Raw genomic sequence first — 20280 nt, 5'->3', positions numbered from 1 at the left:
AACATATCAACCGATTTTGGAAAGATGTACACCATGTAATCCAGGAAATCACAAGAATCTCATTTGCCATGTCACCATCATTATATTTGTTAAATTTGAACACCGATCATCTCTTTGATAGGGCTACCGAATCTCTGTTAATAATTATCTTGTCACTGGCAAGAAAATGTGTTCTTCTAAATTGGTCATCATCTCAAATACCTACAATGGACATGTGGTTGGCTCAGATATTCTCGATTATCCCTTTAGAAAAGTTAACTTTTGAGTTGAATGAGAAACAAGATATGTTTTGGCAAATATGGACACCGATACAATCCTATTTACAAAGGTGATGTTTTGATATAATTATTATATATATATATATATATATATATTTTTTCTTCTGTTTTTGGTTAGGTTAAGTTTCACATTTTAAGTTGAATTACAGAAATAAATTGACTTTTTCATGATATTCTAATTATATGACGAGCACCCGTATTACACCCTATCCCAGTTTACTTCCACGAGAAAAAAACACAAACATTTATGATAAACAATTTCAAGTGTCCAACAGAAGAATTTAAATATTCCAATATATATGAATATTTACATTATGCTGTATGTTATTTAATTCCTAAACACCATAAAGTCTTTTCATTTTTTGCTTACTTTATTTATCCTGATCTTATAGAATAGAATAGAATAGAATAGAATAGAATAGAATGCTTTATTTTTCATTACACACAAGCATAATGAAACTTGTTTATTGAGACTCTCAGAGTCTCAATAATGAATAATATATATTTATAATATAGTAAAAATCTTTTTGAATTTTAGTAGATCTATACATCTTTTTGAAATAATTGACTGTTTTAATTGATCGCTCAAGTCGTTTCACAAAGTAACGCCACCTTACAGAAATACATCGACTTGTTTTATTTTATTTTTTGCTTTTAATGCCTAGCATGACACAGAAAATTAAATTTACTCAGGCAGTATCCTCATGTCTGAGGAAAGGCGAGCCTGCTCTCAGTATACTTCTTTCTATAACAAAAACACCCACATTGAAATAAATGGTTGAATTTATTATATTTTTTGGTGTGAACAGTGTTGAACAGTATTCAGTATTTCTGAATTCAAACCCCAACAAAAACATTACCAATGTCTCTCGGATCTAAAAACAATAAGCTTGCTTTTTGATTTTCCATAAAGCTTGAAGTTCCAACTTTCCTGACAAATACAACATCATCAACTAATTTATTGCAGTAATCAGAAAGGCTTTTCTTTAAAGTTGGTTTTGTTTCTCTGTGTTCAGGAGCCAAACATGGATCTCCAGAAGCTGAGGCGGCTGCATGACATTCTGGAGAGTTATGCGCCTCAAAAGAAGAAGAAGTTATAACATCAAGAGAATTTATAAATTGTTGATATACTTTTCATTCTGTCTGTTCATTTATTACCTTTATGCAAATATAGAGTGGAAATGAATAGCGCGTTTCAATAGTTTCTTTTCTATTCTACCTTTTGATCATTTATTCATATTTGTTGAATATTTGTTCATACAGTGTAGCTATGACACAAACGTCATCTTCTTGTGCAGTGTTTTGTATCTTTACAGGCGTGCACTGTCCCAAAGGAGGAATGTGGAGAATGCCAATCACCTTTCTTCTAATTGCTTCCCTGTCCGCACCGTGCTGTCATCTGCTGCGTCCATGTGTCGTCCACAAGCGTGTCGGCGCAGTCACTATGGGCCTCCAGGCTCTCCTCTCTGCTGTAGTTTATTTTACTTTTCTAGCCGCCTGCTGTCTCTCGACCCCGCAGCGCAAACCGGGCTGTTTCAAAGTCAACAACTGCAAGTGCATCATGAAGGATGGGAGCGGGGTGATCAGTCTGAGAGCCATGGCGGATGCGGAGGGGTTCCTGGGCCGCCTCGTGCCGCTGCACGTGGAGCAGAAAGCAGCAGCAGTAGAGGAGGAAGAGGAGGAGGACGAGGAGAGGCTTCTGTCGTTCAGCCCGTGTCAACCCTTCAGTCAGCCAGAGATCGTGGAGAGGAACGAGTGCATCAACGTAGCAGCGTGTCTCTACGTCAGGTATTGTGGACAATTCAAATAGTGTTTTCTATTGAATTATGAGTCCCTGTAAGCCTACCTAACTTTTTTACTTTAACAAGTGTGTAAAGTTTAAACTGTTAGATGTGGTCCAAACACATACAGTGCCTCTCGTAAGTATTCATACACCTTGAACTTTTGCACATTTTGTCATGTTTACAACCCTAAACATAAAGATTTTATTTTGATTTTTTTACTGAATGTTCACACACAAGTAACAGACAACTGTGAAGTGAAAGCAAAATTATACATAATTCCGTTATTTTTCAAAAAATAGAAAAGTGAAAAGTGGGGCGTGCATAAGTATTCATACAGCATTTTCTGAGTGCATTAAATTGCCTTTATAACATTCCTAATGACGTCAGAATGTTCACTCCTTGGCCTAACCATTAAATAGAGGCCACCTGTGTGTAATCTACTCTCAGTATAATTTCAGCTGTTCTTTTAGGCCCTCAGAGCTGTGGTCGGAGTGTATCGGTCACTAAACAACATCATGAAGGTAAAGGAGCTCACCAGAGAGGTCAGGGATAAAGCTGTGGAGAAGTTTAAAGCAGCGTTAAGTTATACAAAGATTTCCCAAGATTTAAACATCTCACGGGGCACTGTTCAATCCATCATTCAGAAATGGAAAGAGTAAAGCACCACTGCCAACTTACCAAGACACGGCCGTTCACGTAAACTAACAAACTGAACAAGGAGAACACTGGTGAGAAATGCAACCAAGTGCCCCAAGATAACTGTGGAGGAGCTGTGAAGTCCTGCCGCTGAGCTGGGGGAATCTGTACATGGGACAACTATAAGTCGTACTCTTCACAAATCTGGCCTTCATGGACGAGTGGAAGAAGAAAGTCATTATTGAAAGGAGGCCATAAAAAATCCTGTTTGAAGTTTGCTAGAAGTCATATGGAGGACACAGCTCCATGTGGAGGAAGGAGCTTTGGTCAGATGAGACAAAAATTGAACTTTTTGGCCCAAATGCAAAACGTTATGTATGGAGCAAATCTGACACTGCTCATCGTCCTGAGTGCACCATCCCCAATGTCAAATATACGGGGGGGAAGCATCATGCTGTGGGGCTGCTTTTCCTCAGCGGGGACTGGGGAGATTGTAAGAATAGTTTTGAAGATGGATGGAGCCAAATACAGAGACATTTTGGAGGAAAACCTGCTGGAGTCAGCAAGAGAACTGAGGCTGGGGCGGAGATTCACCTTCAGCAGGACAATGACCCTAAACACAAAGCTAAATCTTCAATGGAATGGTTCAATAAAAACATATTAATGTGTTAGAATGGCCCTGACCTAAATCCTATTGAAAATCTGTGGAAAGGTCTGAAAACTGCTGTTTACAAACGCTCTCATTCTAATGTGACAGAGCTTGAGTTGTTTTGTAAAGATGAATGGGCGAAAATGTCAGTCTCTACATGTGCAAATCTTGTAGAGTCAAACCCCAAAAGACTTGTGCTGTTATTAGAGCAAAAGGGGGTTCCACAAAGTATTCATGCATGCTGTATGAATACTTATGCAAGTCCCACTTTTCACTTTTCTATTTTTTGAAAAATAACAGAATCATGTATCATTTTGCTTTCACTTCACAGTTGTCTGTTACTTGTGTGTGAATGTTCAGTAAAAAAAATACAAATAAAATCTTTATGTTTAGGGTTGTAAACATGACAAAATGTGCAAAAGTTCAAGGTGTATGAATACTTTCGAGAGGCACTGTATATCATCCTGATTCAGGAGTTGTCACAGTGTATATTATTATTAGTTTATTTGAGCAGCAAACAAAGGTGGCAGACAACAGATGTTTTCACAGGAAAAGGAGAGAATTTGCACTCTCAAAAGGAGTTGGCTGAAGTTCACAGAACTTATGTAAAACCTACCCCTGGCTTATCATACATGAAGCTGCAGTGACATACATTTTCACTTAACAAAAGTTGATTACTGTTACCTGGTGTATGAACGTACACATTTTACATTACAAAAGTTGAAAGAAATACAAAAACATTTACAAGCATTTTCTTAGTCCTCAGGTCCACCTATTTTATCGTTTATGATCGAACAGATGATAAGAATAGAAAAAGCAATCACTTAAAAGCGTTATTTTATATGACAACAGACAATTGAATTTGTAAAATAAACCTAAAATAATTCGAAAACTACATTCTACTGCAAAAATATAGCTTTTCTTTTCAAAATAATGTTCAGTGTCACCTTCTTCAATCTGAAACAGTTTCAAGTACCCCCTGGTTTATGCTAGTTTGCCATGACTTGCTCCAAGTTCATCAATTCATATCATGTGGTAGCAATCACTTTACTTCCCCACAATGTTGAAATGCTCCACTATGGTTAGTGCTAGCTGGTTTGTCAGAGAATATAAATAATGTTTAACTATAGCCTAATCCTAACCCTAACCATATCCCTGGCCTTAACCCAAATTTGTATCATGAAATCTGAAGTTTTCACAGCAGACAGTCCCTCCTGAGCAAACTAATCATGTCAAAAACAAGAAGATTTCACCACGTCATACGAGTTGATGACTTAGGAGCAAGTTACGGCACATAAGCAAACTAAAAGCCTGTCCTGGCTAAATATCCACTTCTATTATGGATGCTAACAATGCTAACAAATAGCCTGCAATAGGATAGACAAAAATACTCTATGATTAGAGGCTCAGTCTTTTTTCCTCAAATGTCTGCTTTTACAATAGACAAATGGACAAAACTAATTTTATTTCTGTACTTGAGAAGAATTGGGTACAGCAGGGCCTTTAGTGACTACGGCAACAGTACCAGTTTTTATCACTCGAGACCAATAGATAGGTCACAGCTTCACTTACAATCAGTCTCTCATGCCCCGTACTTAAAATTAACACATTTATATGTTAACGTCTTGCATGATAAAAGGATGATGGAGAAAATGCACTGAAAGCAGTTACACGGTATATATATTTAAATACAGTCATTTGATTTGGATGTTGTTTGGATATTGAATTGCTGTTGTAGCAGAAGTAGTAATAATTGAAATACTCACAATAGGGACATTATTGCTTCTATGCAAATTGAGGGAAATTTTACTAATTAGATTTTCCTTGCGTATCAAACAGCAAAACAAATGTCATGGAATTGCTTTGAAAGTACTTCAGGGTGAATGTTTCATCTGTGTCACAGTATCCACCAGGGTGCGCCAAAACACCAAACATCTTCACGATTTCTCTCAAGTTTATAAAACATTTTGCAAAATTACAGTTGTGACAGAAAAGAGCAAAGGCTTTTCCGATTTATTTGTCTCCAGTTGGTAAATTATCATTGTTACAGTAAGTATCTCGACCAGAAGGGACAGAAAACTAAAGTAACTAACTGTTACAATTTGAATTACAGTATATAATACATTCCTAAGGTCTGGGCTTCAGAGGCACGTACACTGAAAAATAAAATATGACATGTTTATTTGCTAAAATGTATTACTTTAGACCAGTATTTCGCCTACAGTCATTTCTAGCTGTTGCTTTTTATGTAATTTTATCTGCAACATAATAACAGATTACATAGTGACACTGATCTTTGCCGATAAAGTATTCCGTATTTACGTATGCACTTTCTGTCATCCCTGTGTGCAGGTCTCCAGATGTGAGCAGATTCTTGAATTACGGCCGACATGACGGGAACGAATTCCACTATAACGATACCCTCAAAGTGCTGTCCGTCTCCTACTTCAGTGAGTCCAGAGCAGCACAGATGCACGTTACAGCACAACAGTCCACACAGTATTTCTGCTCTAGAGACTGACGCACACTTTTCTGCTCCCTGTGCTATTGTTACACATTTATTAACCACTAATATTTGGGGAGAAATTGGCTGGACGTTCTTAGAAAAAAATCATAATGTTAGTTGGATTTGTCCACTGTATGAGCAATAAAGTCAAATCTTATCCCTTATTGGATCTTCCATTTGACTGAGATTTACACTGGCAAATAAGATGCTTTTTTTGTTACTATACAAAAGCTGTACAACGAAATCTGTCCTCTGCATTTGACCCATCCGTCGACGCCGCTGGGACGATCCGTAAGGAGCAGTGGGCGGCGGCAAATGTGCAAAGGTTCAGTTTTTCTCTTGATTTTCCTAATTTTGTTTCATTTTCGCTTTGTTTTGGTCTTGATTTAGTATTTCTTCTGACGCAGTTGCAAAGTTTATTTCAATGTATTGGACGAAAAGGTGTTAAAATGGTTTACGGTGGGAGATAAAAGTATGAGAACCCTTTGGATTTTTTCACATTTCTACCTAAATTGTTCATACAATCTCTGATCAGAGCTTTATTTAAATCACAAGAATGAGCAAACAGTGTCTGCTTGAACTAATACCACCCAAACAATTACATGTCATATTTTTATTGGCCATAACATGTAAACATTCACAGGACAGCGTGGAATAAGTAAGTGAACCCTTGGATTTAATAGCTGGCAGTACTAGAGCCGCGTATTTCTTTTTTTAACCTACTTACATATTCAGACTGCCCATACTAACTGTGCATAATGAAACTGATAAAGCTAAGCAGTAACACGTTATTTGCCGACAACTCCTGGCCTATGTCGACCGGTGTTACACTCCAAAACATCGTGATGTTTTTGTTTCGTCTCTCAGCTGAGCAGGAGCAGCCCCTGACAGTCGTCCATTATCACTGCAGTCCAAACCAGTCGGACTCCTTCATCCAGAGCACCCAGCTGTCCACGGAGGGGCCTCTGCACATCTGGGTGGAGAGCCCATGTGCATGTCCCAACGCCTGCGCCTTCGGAGACCTGGGCCTGGGCACCATCTACCTCATCATCCTCTGCGTCAGCGCCGTGGCATACTTCGTCCTGGGTAAAAACAAGGGCCGATTTTTCTTTGTCAAAACACCAATGGCCAGTCGTCCCGAAGTAAAGCGACACTTTCTACAAATGCCAGTGTTGTCCATTGTATATGACCTAATGGGGAAATCTTTAAGTAATTGAAAGTACTTTCTGGATTAGGCAAGGTGGGTGAAGTGTCTGGCCCACGACAGTGAGCACTTGCGGGATTCGAACCGCCGACCCTCCCGACAAGTCGGCCCCATCTGTTGCCCGCATCCTGGCTGGGTGTTTCTCAGTGAACAGGCACTACTAACTCTCCGTGAAGTTCAAATACACATAAACATTCAAAATATTTCTCACGTCAAACTAAATAGCTCTCGCCTCACAGCAAAGAGGTTATCGGATTCGATTCCTGAACTGGGTGGGGCCTTCCTTTGTGGAGTTCCAATGTTCTGCTTGTGTCTGCTCGAATATGTATCTTGAAAGGGCCACTATTCCCCTGAAATAGAAATTCTGGATTTTAGTGGCTCAAGGACTTTCTTGGTTAAAGCTGCTACAGACCTACATTGTAGACGCAGCATTTGTGAAAGAAAAGCAGACCATGACAGCGCACATTGTCTATGTGTCAAAACCATAGATCTAAATAATAGAGATCAGCGGGTCCTATTCAGCCCCATTCATATTAATGATCCCATGTGGTCAGTGAAATTAACATGGCTGCTCAATGTCCTCCTACGAATCCTGTTCCTTAAAAGGGCAAAAAGTCTGGCTACGAGCCTCTACAGAGCTCCAGAGCCTGTCATAGATTTAGGCTTCCACTTTTTATTTCTAATATACAAAAACCAGGATGATAAAAAATATGACCCCAGCGTTGTCACATGGGTCATAGCAATTTTTAGAAAAAGAAAAAACTCTTTGGAAGAAGACTTTTAAGCCGCACAAACGAGGCCAAAAGCCACATAAGAATCCTGTTTACCAAGTGTCTTTTGGAGTCACCCTTGGCCACCAGGGGGTAGTATGACAGCAATATCAACTCCCCGCCATGAGGACCAAAGAGAAGACCTTTCCTCTCTCAATGGTCAAAACAATGCATTTTCCTCCTGCGCGAACCAGGAAGTCAGAGGCTAAATTAGCACAGTGTTAGCTTGGTGCAACTTGTTCACGTCTCAACTCTGACTCACGCTGAACTCCGGCTAAGACGAGCTCTTAATTAACTCCAGTGAACAACCGGGGCTGTGAAAGAGTGTCTGTGAAAGCTAGTAACTCAGATAGTTCGGCTTTAAATAAATGTTTTTGCGGGCAGCTGTAGCCATATTAACAACACACCATCAGTCGGTTGAATCAACAAAGGATATTTCTCTGTTAAACATTACAGGCCAAGAGCGTGATGTAATGTCATCTGAAACTAAGCTTTACAAATAACAGCTCTGGCCTCTGTGTTTCTCTGTGGCAGGTTCCTGTGCGCTCAGACCTTTCCGCAGCAGCAGCGGAGTCCAGATCAGCCCAGAGCCCAGTGTGTGGTGCATGATCTGCTACCACTGCAGCGAGAACCGACCCAAGACGCAACACGACTCCGACCTGGGACAGTGACGGGGTGATAGTGGAATTTATGTTTGTTGAGCAGTGATCTGTTTTCTACTTATCGATTAACAAGTGATGCCCTGTGTATAACTTTCATTACAAATCTTTCTATTAAGAATAAAGCGTATGCCCTTTTTACATTGATATGTGTCTAATTTGGCATTATAGTTGTACATGAACAGTGCTTCCATCGTGGTGCGGTGTAAATCTTTGCACTCTGGGTGTGTGTGTAACAAAACGCACGCTCATTATCTCATGTTTTTGTCTCGTTTTCTTCCTTGTTCAGTGTGAATCACATTTTTCTGTTCAGCGTTGTTGTCTAAACAGGCCCTTAAACTGCACAGACGGAGCCAACGAGAGGGTGAACTGAAACAAGGGCCCCGCTGGACGCCCACTGTGTCAAGTACAATGACCCGGAGGTGGGATGTTCTGTGGAGGCTGTTCAACTGGACACAACACAATATCAGACAGTAACACTCTTTAATTGGTGATTACACAGGGATTTGTGCATGGGAATACATCCGAACAAATTATATTATTATGGAAAGTAATTCGTGGTTTGTCTATTTTCAAGAGCTTTGTTTAGTTATTGCTAATCATCATCTACTAATCAGTCACTTATCTCGAAAAGTCCTGAAATACAATTATTTCACCTAAACCAGTTTGGCTAATACAAAATTACATATAGGACTGGGTGATGTTGACAAAAATTAGTATCTCAATATTTTGGGGGACTTTATCAATAACATGGAGAAATGTGGTGCAAACATCCTAATATACATTACTTTGTTGCTTAAAAAGATGATTATCCTGAACATATTACAAAAGAGCAGAAACAACATTTTTCACATTTGTTTCCATTTTCCTTATCCGCTCTCCAATTTTCCCCCCATTACTCCGCACTTTATTTCCCCATTTTTCTACTTTTTTTTTTTTTTCATTTTTCCCAATTTTTATCCCAAATTTGTATCCACTTTTCCCACTTTTTAAATGTTTTTCCCCCCTCCCCCCCACAATTTTCCCTCAATGTTTCACCTAATTTTACCACATTTTTCTGGATTTTTGTTTTTTCAATTTTTCCCCCTTTTCAGCTTGTAGACGATATATAGCCCACCTTTATTTAAGTTTGAAAAAAAAAACATCTCTCCGTGGCCCGTTTTTGAATCCACACCCGCTGTAGAAAAACCACTGCCCCAGTTTGATTCGACCCATCAGTGTTCAACCACTTCAGAAACTGTCTGAGTGAACTCCGTCACAGGCCGTGGTGCATTACAGTCTGTGAGTAACCACTGGGAGAATTGGCATCACGCTGTCGTTTATGTAACGTCCATTCTCTATAATCATCGCAGTTATTTGGATACTTGGACGCCGCGTCCGTCTTCCCACACGCAGACGCCTGTTTAGCACATGGTTTGGCCCTGCTCGGTCTTAATTCCCCGCAGTGACCTCTTTTATAGTTTCGAATTTAGAGAGATGATGGGTTGAAGGGGCACATATTTAGACCAAACGTAGCGGGACATGCCGTTGCACTTCCTGTGTTCCCCGGGTTGCTATTTTGCAGCTCTCATTGGTCCATCTGGGGTTGGGTGAGGTCACGCGGGCCCATGTCCAGTGTGATGTCATCAGCGGGTGCGGGGTGGGGGGAGTGACTGAGGTGGTGGTGGAGGGTCCGGGGATGGCCTGGTCCGAGCTGGTGCGTGAAGAGTTTGACAGAGGAGAATTTAATCAGTCAGGCCTGTCTGACTTAAGCTCAGATTCCTGTGGGTCTAGAGCCTCTGCACACGTCCTGTAAAGTGCACAAAGGTGAAGCCATCAAATATTTAAAGGCGCACTGCGTAACATTTCGGATTATAATGTCGACTATACAAAACATGCTCCCAGAGAGGATGGGTATTTTTGCGGTGGGTAATCAAAGAATGGATTTGGATGAGGACTCGAACTTATTTAAGTCTCATATTTGACTGCCTTTAGTCAACATCTCCATGGAGACGAGACAAAGCCATCACCGCTCCAGTAAAGTTACCGTCAGTCAGTTAAATGTTTAGCGCTTGTAGCTTTGTCAATAAATAACTGTTAATGTTGATAGCTAATTTTTGGACATAATAAACCATCAAAGAAGAGAGAGGCAGAGATGTTTAGATTTTTTTTTAGATTATTATTACTATGATAATATTATAAACAAGAAATGTTAACGCTTGAGCCTGACTAGTTATAGAAACGATTCTTTTCAGTGCACTTGGACCCAACAACTGACCCTTCGCTGGGTTTGGACAAGAGTAACTTAAATCTAGTTACGATTGTTATTTTATATTTGGGAGCAGTCCTGCTTTTCTGGCACCACCCACCCTCCTTCCCTTATTCTCGTCGTTATTTTTGTTTCGTGGGACGCAGCTTCCCCTCTATGAAGCCCCATAACTGCATATTTGATCGTAATAATTCTACTTCGTCAATAAACCTTCGGCATGTTATGTCTGAGGTTGTGAATGACTGAGTAATTGACATGACTTATTTCTGTTTTCCCATTTCGAGGAACTTTGTCCATTCAAATGACTTGCTATGGTCGTGATCCTCATCGCTTTGGAATGATGTCCAGATATATTTCTCGGCTTAACAACGGTGAAAATATGAGCATTACGAGCTTGACCAACTTCAAATTCAGTGCCACACGATACCAGTCTGAACTGTGGCATCACTGGTACATCTGCTCTTATTGGGTAGGATAGTATGTAAACTTAAAGTACAGTCTATATGTGCAAACAGAAACCTAAACCGTATGATCACATACGCAGAGTACTTCAAATTATAACACATCGTGGTTTTCTGTCATTCATTTTGATTAATAAAGTCGCAAGGAGAATACCCACATGCTCCCCTGATGTTGTGTTTCTGAACAGTTGGTTTACAAGTGCAGTTGTTGTGTGCAAAACTACGTAAATCCTTCCCATTACTTCATACCAGATTCTCAACACCAGATCCTGTCATCTGTCTCTGAGCCTCTTTGGCCCGTGTAAACCTTGTTATTCCTGTCTCTCTGCTCTGTATTGATGTCTTACAGAGTCCCGGTGTCACAGAAAAATCCTGTAACTTCATCCTCTTCAAGGCTTTTGCTGTTTAGTAACACAACTTCTCCATGAGCATAACAATCCCACTTCACCACTGGGCACCGCGGCTCTAATTGGTTGAGAAAATAGTTTGCGCCTCCACACCCTTTATTTGACTTCACAGCTGGAACATGGTTTTGGACGCGACGCGTGTTGACTTGTGGACTTGTGTTTTTTGGGTGAAAGCCGCAGATATGACATAAGGGCTGTGACCCAGAGCAATCCAGAAAAAAAAGATGCAGCCGCCTCTGAAACAAGGACAGTCTACAGCGGTCTTTCTGTTGATGAAGCAGTGTCAGACTCCAAAAAGCATTGGCTCAAACAATAACACAAATCCTCCAAATCACCATACGACCGTGGAAACCCCTGACAAAAACAGAAGCAGTAAATCTGCACAAAATACAATGAAGCTCTTGATTGATTGATCTACATTCATACATTCATATCTCATCTATGGACTATAACCGAAAGACAAAAATCTGGAAATAAGTAGGTTTTAAGTAGGTGCTTCAATAAACTCATAAAAACACAGACAAGGACGCAACAATGAACACACTGGATTACAAACAGGCTTTGAATGGGATTTTATCATAATCGCTGGACAGGCAGGTACTGCACTGCACACTCTAAAACCTCAAATAACCTAATAATATCCCCGAGGTTTGAGATAAGTGTTGAGTGTCAGAGAAAGGCAGGCTTGTAAAAGTATTACACTCTCGCCAAAGCACAAGCAAAGAATCGGGGAACAATGTTCATTCACAAATTAGTAATATGGCGCCTCCATTTGTTTTTTAATGCCACACTTACTGAGGTATAGTCAGGAAACAGAGGTAACACAGTGGTGGTTTGTTTGCAAATGGTTTACGTCACTCTTTAGAAGTTTCACCGTTTGTTCTGCGTCAGCTGTGGAGCTGTGTGCAGTAGTGTCCCAAGCGGTTAGCTCGTGTACTGCTCCGTTGCTATGACTCTGGATAAAGAAAGCATCTGATGGAGCGCACGGACAGAACAACAAAGGGAACGGACAGACATGCGTATCTGTATGCGTTTTGAGTGTAAGTGAGGTTTTATACATTGTGGAATAACACATAACCCACCGTATTTTCAAGACTATAAGTCGCACTTTTTTCATAGTTTGGTAGGGGGTGCATCTTATATTCCGGAGCGACTTGTTATGTGTGTTTTTTTTTTTCCTTTTTTGAAATTCAAAATCTAATTTCACATGCCGCTAGAGGGCACTGCAGGCTAATCGAGCAGAAAGTTTGGAGTGAGCGAGAAAGCGGAGGTTACTCTTAGAGAAGAAAAGAAAACAAAGCTAATCAGGGGCTAAAAGCTAGATGGCCACAGCGAGAGGAACGAGTTCACAAATGAGAGCTTGACAAAACGTGCTGCCGGGAGAGGCTTGTCAACAGTGCAGTTTAGCCTCCGTGCCCAGGTGATTGTTCTGAAGTGACACAGAGGATGAAAATTTCAATGGATTTAGTGATTTGGAGTGAGATCGAGAGTTTGGTATGTTTTTTTATGCTATAGTTATCTGAAATATTTATGTGACGTTAACATACCAGACACCTATTTAGTCCGTTGTTTATGCTTCATGTAGCTAACCATCAATGTGTTGCGTTTGCATATCGTACGCCTATTGAGCCTGTTGTTTTTTTCTTCATTAGGCATTTTTTGGCTGGTGCATCTTATGCTCCGGAGCGACTTATCCTCCAGAAAATACGGTACATGAAAAAAGTTACCAACTTATTGACCTGTAACGAGCAACGTCACCTTATCTCCTGAGAATCGTCAGCCTCTTCTTCCTCCTCCTTACATTTTGACGAAGGCAAGTACAAATGCAGCTCTGGGACTGACCCGACCTGAACCCGACTTTTGCGCGGATTCGTGGGAGCCGTTCCTGCACGACATGCACAAGTGTATAGATGTCATTCACAGCACATCTACAACGCAAACACCATTGTGTATCTTGGACAGTGTTTGAATCTTTGCCGCGTAACCACATGCGAACCACAAAGGCTGGTTATCACTAAAAACACAGGCCGCGGGACAATTACCCACGCTGTAGCTATAACACATGCTGCTTTCAATCCAAATAATACAAGAAGAATGCACAGCGGAGCGGCTTTCATGTCAATTGACAATAAAATTTGATTATTTGTAAGAGTCAGCGCAAGTAAGCACATGTGGCCCAGAGAAATGCATGTAGTCTGGATATGGTTAGAGCCACATCTGCAAATGCATGGGATGGGAGGGGAGTGTACAGTCTATAATAGTAGGCAGAAATAAGGGACGACAGCCAAAAAAATCTCCACCCCAAAGTTCTGATAGAAGCACTGACTGTAAAAAGAAAAAAAAAAAATGCACCTGTTGGAGCGATATTGGAGACACATGGCGTAGGCATCTTGGAAAGCCCTGATTTAGTCACTGCTCTTGATCTCAGTGCAGGGAGAACTCGGGACGCCAGTTTGCCCTTCAGAGTAGTCTGGAGCAGCAGATTGGGGGGGTTTGGTTGGTCCTGTTTGGGTATGGGTTGGGTTGCAGGTCGATGAGGTGAAGGCTGTCCAGTGCTTGGTCTCTGCTGGAGAGGACAACCAAAGCCCTGCACTGAGGAGGAGAGTTATTTTATCAGTTAGGAGCCCTGCAGAGAGCGTCATTTACTGTTGGGGGTTCAGTTTAAGGTGCATTTTATTGGTTTTGCAGACTTCAAGGACCTACCAGTCTGGAAATCAAACCGTCAGACATTCAGACCGTCTGCCTGTGAAGCCAGACAAAATTCACAAACTTGATGAGAGAGAGCAACCCTGCACGTCCTCCAATAGGAAGGTCTTGACAAAATTCGGTGCTGATTTTATTGATACAATTCAAAAGTATATATTTTTTGGGTGTGGTAATTTGTCAAGATGCACATAGCAGAGTTGTTAGTAGAAACACGTAATCTATGGCTCCCCCTTTAACCATGAGCTTCATCCTGTTGTTCAATTACATAAATGTATAAAGTTTCCAATTGCATGCTCACAACATAAAATTCATATCATTAATGTGAACATGAGAGTGCAAATCATTAGGAGACAGATAGAACAGCCACTCTCAAGCTTTAGACCATGTTCTAAATAGTTTAGCTCGAATGTTTACAGCGGGTACGTCATACATCATCTGATACGATGATATAATTGGCTGTGGCTACGTGCAGACGCATGATAGATATGATGACATTTGTAGTGCCCAGTATACGGCTATGACAATTGTAAGCCACACCTCTCCTACGAGAAAATTAATTGGTGGTCCCCAGACTAAATATCACTTGTGATATTTTGTCTGGCGATAGCCAGGCTAAGTAATGGGGCCATGTGGTCTGTGAAATTAACATGGCGCCCTTCACTCCTCCTACAGAGCATGTTCCTAAAAGGGCAAAGATGGTCGGGCGGACCACGAGCCTCCACGATGCTCCAGGGCCTGTCAATGAAAGCCCCAGGCTTAAACTTTATAATTCCACAGAACAAAAACCAGCGTGATTAAAAATATCATACCATGCCCAGCTTTGTCACATGGTTCACTGTGATTTTTAGGAAAAATAAAACTTGTGTTTGGGAAGTGCAAAGTCTCCATTGGAATCAGTTTGTTTGAAAAAAATATATTTTGGATTCACCCCTGGCTTCCAGGGGGTGGTATTGCAGCAATGTCCGCTCTTGGCATGAGGACCAAAGAGAGAAACACTTTCCTCACCCATTGGTCAGGATTTATCCACTCATGTGATGTTTTTCATGATGTAAAATAAGGGTCGTTACAATAGTACTGACGCTCACTGGTTTTCCATACTGAGATATGTTCTTACCTGAACTTAGACGAGTTGATACGTACCTGTTTGGTCTTTGTGCCCGTGGAAGAGCATGGTAGCTTCCAACTTCACCCTGACAAGTTTGGAGCTATAGGAATACATTGGGAGAGGCCAAATGCTAACAACATCTTTGGTTGTTTTGCGTGACTGAGGGCACGCATAAAGACCAGACAGGTACGCATCAACTCGTCTAAGCTCAGGCAAGAACATATCTCAGTATGTAAAAATGGTGGCCTGTTACTTTAAGCTCCAGACTCAGCCTTGTGAGTAAAATAAAATAATCACCTTGTAAGTTGGGTCCCCAGAATGCAGAAACTGGTCTCAAGTCTTCATAATGCCTTTGCGATTTTTGTCTGTTTAATGGGTTGGACAGGCGACCCCTGCTGGTGGGCCTGTGGATGAACACTGCGGCCTGCACCTTGCTCCTGTCATTCATTGTTATGCGGCGCACTACAAAATAAACAGTTGAGGATATTAGCTAGCACACAACTTTTCATTCACTCAAAACGAAAACAATCAAAGGCATGCTGGATATTTCATTATAAAGGGTGTGCCCTATAGTAATGCAGTGATTATTATTTGTTCAATGAAGAAAAATACTTTAATCACTTGAATCCAAACCATTATTTACACCAGAGCTCACAATGTGCCAATCAAATACCCTGTGACTCGACATATTGTTAATTTAGTCATTATGTTGTTCCCACATTTTACAGCTCTATAAATTCCTCCCGTTTTCGAAGCCAATAAGCACAAATACGTCATGTAAAAACAGGGAAACCTCAAACTGGCTGTTGTTTTGACACTGTGGTCACAGCAATTAGGAGGGCCACGGCTTTGTGAGAAATGTACTTTTGCAGAGAGAGGACCGGAGACGAAAATATTGAGTGAACTAGAGTGACTTCCTGATAATGGTTGGGGGGAAATATACCACAGTGGGAGAGATTTGACTTGTGAAATACAGTGATTTATTGGGACTTATGAGTGACACAATACAGTTCATAATGTGGGGAAGAATAGCACAGGCATTTCATCTACTGCAGTGGTTTTTACTGCACTGGTGTTACATAGGGACCCGTTTTTTTTATTTTATTCATTTTAATCAGCTGTCATTTGGTTTAAGGCTTTTGTTTTATTGTTTTTGTTTGGATGTGACAAGCCCTGTTTTGACAAAATTTTAGCCCCCTTCTGACAACGTTTACTCATGATTTGATCTTGAGCTACGTCTGGTGGTGAAATATTGTCTGAGCTGAAATGTTGAAGAACCCCTCCTGTTATTTGTTTTCGTTTTTAAGCATTATATGGATTAATAATTCCCAGTACCGAAAACACTGTGAAGTGTTTTTTGAAAAAACTTTTTTATGTTTTGGCATTTCTTAATTTTACACATTATTTGCATTGTGTGAATCTCAAGGAAAACATTAAACTATGGATGAACAAACTATGGAGATTCTGAAGGAAACAAAAAAGGGTGAAACAACTCCAAATATGTTTTATATATTTTATATATTTATATATATTGTCACCATTTCTGGTGACAACATCGCGAAGCCCGTTGAGAAAATGTCAAAAAGTGCAAATGAGTAATTGAAGCAAAAGGTGGCTGTTTAGAAGAATCACCTTTTTGTGTTTAAAACATAATTCCAAATGTGCTCATTCATAAGTAAATGCCTTCAGTGAGAATCTACAATGTAAATGAAAAACAGTGGTCCTTAATCCCATGTAAATTTTCAAATGATTATTTTTTAAGCTTCATCCCCTTTATTTTGTTCGAATAGTCATAACTCTCATGATATATTTTTTTCAAATTACAATAACATTTACCCCTGCCTCATTGACCTTTAAGTTTGCCGCCTAAAACACACTTTGTTAAGGATATAAGATTTTTTTTTTTTTTTTTGCCATTTTATGTTTTCATAAAAAAATAAGACTTTCCCATATTTTCGGTGACGAAATCGGAATAATGGATCAAGCCAGGTTTAAATTTATGGTTTTATTCTGTTGATATATTTGTTCCAAAGATTTTTCCAGTGGGGACTCTTTCTTTTCTATATTTCTTTTTACTTCAAATCATATTTGCTTTATTCACTCCCAAATACAAAGCATCTCTCAGGGTTCCCTAGGGTAAAACTTCAAGGCCAATGAGGCAGGAGTAAATGCTATCCATTTGAGAAAAAAAATCACCAGAGTTTTCTCTACTATTGCAATGAATTCAATCAAACTTTTGACCAGAGCTGTATATTTAATTAAAAAAAAATGTCCTAAGCTTAGCATAAGATAAACAGCTGTAATGTAACTTCTGGTATTTAAAGATAACTTACACAAAGCAAATTAATGTATTATGTAAGGGGCTGGTAGTTCTGTGTTAAAATATTCACTGTCCTATGGATCAAATCCCATCACAGTCAGTTTAATCTAAAAAAAACAAAAACAAAAAAAAACGTTCTAGTCCCAAAGTTACTATGCTCCACTTTCTCACCATTCTAACACTACAGGGCTAACTGATCAGTAATAGGTCCAAGATAATATTGTTTTCGATCTGGTCATTGACAAAAGACAGACATTCATAAGGCAGAGTGTGGTTAACTCTTGCGATATCATGTCCTTAATCATGCGGTGAATCAGTCACGGGCCTCTCTTCGCACACATGCCGCCTTTTCTTCACTGTTAGTCCACTCCAGGCAGATTTATCTCCGGGACAATACGAGGAGCTATGGCTGTGAGGTTATATACTGTTCCCGGGACGGGCGGTTCACACGGCCCGCTCGCCTTTTACAATGCTGTTTTAACAGTCTGACACTTCTTAAAGCAAAACAGAGGGCCAGCCGCCGCGGCCGTTGCCTCTGGAAGCGATTCGTCACTTCACTTTTGGACAAGCAAGAGGTTATCAACGCGCCCCTAACTCCGAACATGTGTGCGGGTTTGGTTTCAGCTCGTTACAGCGTCTTTCAGCGCTCTCTACGACTGCTGAGTGTTGGGCTTTTACGAGGCCTGTTCGGAATGAGAAAAATGTGTAATGTTGCATCACAATCATGGATAACAAAGGCTGATTAGTATAAATGACTATACATACAGTTGTTTCCTTGCTCTGTTAATGTGAATGTTAATTAAGGTATCTTTATACACACTATAGTTGCCACCTGGATTTAAAGATGCATTATGCAACTTTTTATGTGGAAAAGAAAAGTTGATATTTGTTCGTATTTGACCTTTTAGTGACCCAGTGGCTGTATGAGTGGTCAGCATGGCGCATTTACTTTCAATCAGTGGTCTCTGGGTCGCTCCAGGATCAATTGTTTGGAAGGATTTCACTGTTGACAGAGCCTCTCACCAGAAAACCGACAAAACAATTGATCCTACAGCGTCCTAGAGACCACTGTGGTGGAAAGTTAAGGCGCCAAAGAATGAGATCAGCCTGAACATCCTGAATGACCGGGTTATTCCATCAATGGATTTCTTCTTCCCTGATGGCACGGGCATATTCCAAGATGATAATGGCAGGATTCATTGAGACATGTTTTTCACACATGGAATGGCCACAGAGTTCAGATGTGGACCCCATTGAGAATCTTTGGGATGTGCTGGAGAAGGCTTTGCACAGAGGTCACACTCTCCCATCATCAATACAAGATCTTGGTGAAATGGCGGAAGCTTATTAGAACAATGCCCTAGCGAATGTGTGCTGTAATCAAAGCGTAATTGGAGCTTGTGACGTTTTTATTGTGTCTTTGTTCTATTCTTAATTTGATTGCACATTACCTTTGTTTTTCTTTAGTTTGTTTATTTCCTGACTGCAAGAACTGCTGTAATGAGTGAATTTCTCTACTGTGAGATCATTAAAGTCTTATCTTGTCATTTATTTTCATGGAGATAAATCAGGGCTAAAACAGGCGTATAACACAAAAGACCTGTCCTAAAAAATAAGGACAAAGCATTGACTAAAACTGGACTATATAAACCAAAAGTAAATCATGGATTACACCCCGGATAACCTATAGGAACTGCTAAACAGGCTAAAACAAAGAGATCATAACTGGGACCAAAACTAATAAACTAATGTAGTTTTCAACAAGGACTAAAAGAAGCCAAACAACCTCTCTTTTATACTTTTACGTCATTGGTGACTACACTCCCGATGACAGATTAAGGCCTCTCAGGTGGAAGTCCATAACATCATTCCGACCCAAGTATTCAGTGACATGAATATGTTTGCTGATATTGGCATGTTGAATTATAGTTTGGAAAACATTGTGCAACCCGATAGCCATTGCCTACCTTCATTCAGCTCCTCGTCTCTCAGTCCCGCAGGAGTCCAGTAGTGCAGAGTTTGAACGGGGTCCCATTTTCTGAATGTCTCCACACCCAAGTCTCGCAGTGACACCGCTGTTGCTAAGAGCAGAGGTTTTCAGTTTGTTTGTGGTTGGTAAGGCCTCACGCTCACGTCCCGGGCTTGTCCATCGTCATAGTTACAGCCTTTAGTCTGTGTCTGGTTCAAGTGTTTTACCATTGACTACAGTACTATTGTGCTTTTATATATTTTTTTTAAGATTAATGGTGCGTTCCACTAGGATAAAACGTTTTCCCCGAGTTGTAGCATTCTAGTTGTCAAGGTTGGGAAAATCGGAGGTAGACGCGTCTGTAAAAGTTACAACTTTGTTACTCATGTTTGAGCATCATAATCAGTTTACAGAGAAACTTCATTGTAATATTATAATGTATTCATTATACTTGTTATAGTTGTTGTAAATGCAGAGATAATTTAGCACTAGTAGTTTCATATTTTCTCTCCGTTTTGTGTTGAATTCTAACAGGTTTATTTGGGAAACATCTGCCAAATAACGTGGTTTATTGTAGG

The 20280-nt window shown here is 40.2% G+C and overlaps 2 protein-coding genes across 2 annotated transcripts; one reads left to right on the top strand and one right to left on the bottom strand.

Annotated features, from left to right (window-relative positions):
* The first annotated feature begins 1568 nt into the window (after nucleotides 1-1568).
* On the top strand, nucleotides 1569-9133 carry LOC306972179 (uncharacterized protein). Its single transcript, XM_079568698.1, has 5 exons — nucleotides 1569-2066; nucleotides 5700-5797; nucleotides 6721-6939; nucleotides 8362-8502; nucleotides 8817-9133. Exons 1-4 carry the CDS (start codon nucleotides 1618-1620, stop codon nucleotides 8496-8498), a joined length of 903 nt encoding a protein of 300 aa, XP_079424824.1. The 5' UTR covers nucleotides 1569-1617; the 3' UTR covers nucleotides 8499-8502; nucleotides 8817-9133.
* Nucleotides 9134-10116: 983 nt separating this feature from the next.
* LOC306962728 (uncharacterized protein) lies at nucleotides 10117-19808 on the bottom strand. Its single transcript, XM_079555980.1, has 5 exons — nucleotides 19701-19808; nucleotides 15711-15875; nucleotides 13955-14194; nucleotides 13361-13487; nucleotides 10117-10275 (listed from the first exon to the last, which is right to left on the bottom strand). The coding sequence occupies exons 2-5, from the start codon at nucleotides 15859-15861 to the stop codon at nucleotides 10215-10217; spliced, it is 579 nt and encodes a 192-aa protein (XP_079412106.1). The 5' UTR covers nucleotides 15862-15875; nucleotides 19701-19808; the 3' UTR covers nucleotides 10117-10214.
* Nucleotides 19809-20280: the final 472 nt, after the last annotated feature.

This window comes from Gobius niger (assembly GCF_951799975.1).
Source record: "Gobius niger genome assembly, chromosome: 1".
NCBI lineage: Eukaryota > Metazoa > Chordata > Actinopteri > Gobiiformes > Gobiidae > Gobius > Gobius niger.
The sequence above is the reverse complement of the archived record's forward strand: the minus strand, read 5'-3'. Positions and strand labels throughout refer to the sequence as shown.

What these genes read in the sequence shown, in the direction of transcription:
- LOC306962728 (XM_079555980.1), bottom strand. Translation starts at nt 15,861, where the DNA reads ATGAATGACAGGAGCAAGGTGCAGGCCGCAGTGTTCATCCACAGGCCC. An exon ending in CTGGGGACCCAACTTACAAG is followed by an intron (nt 14,195 to 15,710) that starts GTGATTATTTTA and finishes TCTCCTCCTCAG; the next exon opens with TGCAGGGCTTTGGTTGTCCT. An exon ending in GACGATTCTCAGGAGATAAG is followed by an intron (nt 10,276 to 13,360) that starts GTGACGTTGCTC and finishes TGCACTTTACAG; the next exon opens with GACGTGTGCAGAGGCTCTAG.
- LOC306972179 (XM_079568698.1), top strand. Translation starts at nt 1,618, where the DNA reads ATGTGGAGAATGCCAATCACCTTTCTTCTAATTGCTTCCCTGTCCGCA. An exon ending in GCAGCGTGTCTCTACGTCAG is followed by an intron (nt 2,067 to 5,699) that starts GTATTGTGGACA and finishes CCCTGTGTGCAG; the next exon opens with GTCTCCAGATGTGAGCAGAT. An exon ending in CGTGGCATACTTCGTCCTGG is followed by an intron (nt 6,940 to 8,361) that starts GTAAAAACAAGG and finishes TCTCTGTGGCAG; the next exon opens with GTTCCTGTGCGCTCAGACCT.